Source organism: Olea europaea, unplaced genomic scaffold (genome assembly GCF_002742605.1).
Source record: "Olea europaea var. sylvestris unplaced genomic scaffold, O_europaea_v1 scaffold2712, whole genome shotgun sequence".
Taxonomy (NCBI): domain Eukaryota; kingdom Viridiplantae; phylum Streptophyta; class Magnoliopsida; order Lamiales; family Oleaceae; genus Olea; species Olea europaea.
The window spans coordinates 21,042-25,413 of NW_019245527.1; the positions used below are offsets into that span (position 1 = coordinate 21,042).

The 4,372-nt window shown below is 39.7% G+C and overlaps 1 protein-coding gene across 1 annotated transcript; it reads left to right on the plus strand.

Annotated features, from left to right (window-relative positions):
• Window positions 1–184: 184 nt before the first annotated feature.
• On the plus strand, window positions 185–3,212 carry LOC111383547 (pentatricopeptide repeat-containing protein At2g18940, chloroplastic-like). Its single transcript, XM_023007664.1, has 2 exons — window positions 185–2,701; window positions 2,917–3,212. The coding sequence occupies exons 1-2, from the start codon at window positions 359–361 to the stop codon at window positions 3,004–3,006; spliced, it is 2,433 nt and encodes an 810-aa protein (XP_022863432.1). The 5' UTR covers window positions 185–358; the 3' UTR covers window positions 3,007–3,212.
• The last annotated feature ends 1,160 nt before the right edge of the window (window positions 3,213–4,372 follow it).

Below are 4,372 nucleotides of genomic sequence, written 5' to 3' on the forward strand. Positions count from 1 at the left end.
GCTTAAGTCTCACCTAAATTCGCTTAAGCTCGTAAAACGTGAAGCTTAACCCTCACGTCTAGCCATACTTTACGTTTTTTAAAACACTGACATTTAGCGCATTTTTAGGCAGTACTTAAAAAATTGGATGCAAGATAGATTTTTTCTTCTTTACTGAAGAATCCTTGTGGGCTATCCATATAACACCAAACCACATGACTAAAATCAAGTTCACCACCAGCCTTAGAATTCTTTATCTTCTACCCAAAATAGAGGCGCCTGCACCCACACAATACGAGTCTCATCCTACATGAACAAAAAAGCGTACATTCTGCAATCTCTTTAACCTTTACAGATAAATTTCTGAACAAATTCAACAATGGAAGGAACCCTTTTGGCGAACAGACCAGCTTTCCCAATTCATCCAGCAAAACCCACATCACAACCAGACCATCAGCGCTTGAAATTCAACACTTCAATACTCCCTCTTCCTACTGTACTACCTCAACAGCAGCAGCAATCCCCTTCTTCGCATTCATCACCAGTTGATTCTCTCCTTCAGCACCTACTGCATATTTCTACTTCTGTTTCTTCACAAAATCAAGATACTTTAGCACCCCATTTCAAGAAAGGTAATGGGTCACTTGATTTTCTTCCTTTGAATTGTAAGTTCATGCTTAGCTCAATTTTAGAGCAGTCCATTTATGACTTGAATGCATTTTTTGATTCTGTCAAGTTTGAGTTGCTTCAAGAAGTTGATTTGATTAGTTTGTTGAAGGGTTTGGATGTTTCTGGTAACTGGGAAAAGGCCATTTTGTTATTTGAATGGGTTTTGTTGAACATAGATAGTAGAAAAGAGAGATTAGATAATCAGGTTATTGAATTGATAGTCAAGATAGTTGGTAGGGAGTCTCAGCATTTTGTTACTACAAAGCTGTTTGATGTGATTCTGTACGAGGATTATATGCTTGATATTCGAACATGGACTACAATTTTACACGCTTTTTCGCAAATTGGGAAATACGAAAAGGCAATAACTCTGTTTGATTTTATAAAGAAAAAAAGGTTATCCCCAACTCTGGTAACGTACAATGTGATGCTGGATGTTTATGGGAAAAAGGGACAATCTTGGGATAAGATTTTAGGCCTTTTGGACGAGATGAGGGGTTTGGGGCTTGAATTTGATGAGTTCACTTGTAGCACTGTGATATCTGCTTGTGGAAGAGAAGGGTTGTTAGATGAAGCAAAGAACTTTTTCGATGGACTTAAGGCTCGGGGTTATGTGCCTGGAACGGTTACTTATAATTCTTTGCTTCAAGTGTTTGGGAAGGCGGGGATTTACCATGAGGCTTTGAGTGTTTTGAAAGAAATGGAGGAGAAAAATTGCCCTCCCGACTCAGTAACTTACAATGAGCTTGTGGCAGCATACGCAAGGGCAGGTTTTTATGAGGAAGGAGCAGCATTGATAAGCTCAATGAGACAGAAGAAATTAATGCCAAATGCTGTTACTTATACTACTTTGATCAATGCCTACGGCAAAGTGGGAAAGGAGGACAAGGCTTTAAGTATGTTCAAACATATGAAGAAATGCGGCTGTGTTCCTAATGTGTGTACTTATAATGCTATTCTCGGGATGCTAGGGAAGAAGTCAAGACTTGAGGAGATGACGGAAATCATCTACGACATGAAATTGAATGGATGTGCGCCGAATCGTGTCACTTGGAACACAATGCTCGCTATGTGCGGAAATAGAGGAACGCACAAATATTTGAATCGTGTTTTCCAAAAGATGAAGAGTTGTGGTTTTGAACCTGATAGGGATACATTCAATACTTTGATAGGTGCATACGGTAGATGTGGGATGGAAGTCAATGCTGCAAAGATATATGATGAGATGATTATTGCAGGATTTACTCCATGTATTACAACCTACAATGCGCTTCTAAATGCCCTGGCTCATCGAGGGGATTGGAGAACGGTCGAATCTGTCATTTCCAGTATGAGATACAAGGGCTTCAAGCCTAATGAAACCTCATATTCACTAATGCTCCACAGCTACTCAAAGGGTGGGAATTCAAAAGGTATGGAAAGGATTTCAAAAGAGATTTACGAAGGTCAATTATTTCCTAGTTGGGTACTTTTGAGAACTCTTATTCTGGCGAATTGCAAGTGTAGATCACTTGCTGGTATGGAGAGAGCATTTCAAGAATTCGTAAAGAACGGTTATAAACCCGATTTGGTTTTATTCAATTCAATGCTTTCCATTTTTGCAAGGAATAAGATGTCTGAACGTGCCAATGAAATGCTCCGACTGATTAAGGAGAACGGGTTGCAGCCAGATATTGTCACGTATAATACCTTAATGGATGTTTACGCCAGGGCCGGTGAATGCTGGAAAGCCCAAGAAATCCTCAATGGACTGCAAGAGGCCGGTCTCAAACCAGATCTTGTATCGTATAACACTGTCATTAAAGGGTTCTGCAGGCAAGGGCTTTTGCAAGAAGCTATGAGGACTTTCTCAGAGATGACAACGAGAGGAATTCGGCCTTGCATTGTCACCTACAATACGTTCATTGCTGGCTTCTCCACACGGGGTTTGTTCCCTGAAGTACACGAAGTGATCAGTTATATGATTCAGCACAACTGCAGACCAAATGAACTGACCTACAAGATCCTAATAGATGGTTACTGTAAAGCCAAAAGGTACAAGGATGCTATGGATTTTGTATCCAAAATTAGGGAGGACTCTTCTTGTGATGAGGAGTCATTGTCACCTACAATACGTTCATTGCTGGCTTCTCCACACGGGGTTTGTTCCCTGAAGTACACGAAGTGATCAGTTATATGATTCAGCACAACTGCAGACCAAATGAACTGACCTACAAGATCCTAATAGATGGTTACTGTAAAGCCAAAAGGTACAAGGATGCTATGGATTTTGTATCCAAAATTAGGGAGGACTCTTCTTGTGATGAGGAGTCTTTGCAAAGATTCACAACTCGTATAACAGGAAACATGGAGTCGTGATTTTAAGGATCATTATGAGACTTGCTGTATCATCTCACCCTTTCGGCTGGCAAATTCGTATTGATTTCCAAAAGGATGGAGGTGAGGACCTCACTTGATCAGCAAGGTCTTGAATTTTGTTGTGTATACTGTATTATCTTCTTATAGTATGTACAATAAGTTGTTTTCTTTTTACATCTGTTAATTGAATGGAATTCTTTCTCTTATGTGGAAGAAGCAAACTCATAGTAAGCAAGACGGCTAAGAAGGAGGGCACAAAGATTCCTACGAAAATCAGAGCCCGCTCTCTATAAATAAAGTAAAATCGATCTTTACTTCAGCTGGAAACCTAAACCCGAACGTAGCTCTGTTGTTCGGCTATCTCTATAAAATATGATATTTTCCTACAACTCTACAAAGTATTGGCATCCTAGAGACGGTAGATAATGCAAGGTGGTATTATACATTTAACAATTTGATACAAAAATCATAAAACAAATCCAGTTCCCACGAGCCTTACAACAAGAAAATGAATCCAGTTCAACCATTGGCTAAAGAACCGAGTCGACAACACCAGTACCCGACGAGCATTTCTAGCAAATGTAGAAACGGTCCTGAGACCTTGTTGTGCAGGGAAATGACACATGCCAAAGCCTGAAAGAATTTTCACTTTCCTCAGATCATGGAGCTTGCTAAAGATAGTTCATGAAGCTCTAGTATCCATTCTTCCCCGTTTGACCTCCAAGGACTATGGCCCGAGTTCCTCCAACGATGCATTTACTGTGTCGCCACAAAGCTTGCTATGTGCGGAAATAGAGGAACGAGTTGTGGTTTTGAGCCTGACAGGGACACATTCAATACTTTGATAAGTGCATATGGTAGGTGTGGGATGGAAATCAATGCTGCAAAGACATATGATGAGATGATTATTGCGGGATTTACAACCTATAATGCACTTCTAAATGCCGTGGCTCATGGAGGGGATTGGAGAACGGCTGAATCTGTCATTTCCGATATGAGATACAAGGGCTTCAAGCCTACTAATGAAACTTCATATTCATATGAGTGAAATATTAATTCCCCATCAATCCGTTTCACCCAACCCTACACAACTGAATATAACCATGTTTACTTTAAGGTATAAATTCGACAATAATGCTATTCAAATAGGGTTTAAAAACAAGGGCTTTGACAGGTTCTGCGTTGACAGCACGTGTTTTTTTCTAACTGTCTACTCCCTTTTTTAAACTAAGCCTAGCATTGTAGCAAAATTGTAAATTTGATATGTAGATCAACTTTGTTGATGGGGTTAAAGAAAGAAAAATCCAACTTCTTATTCTTTGAGTGACAATAATTAATTTATGCTTCATCGGGACTAGTAATTTGA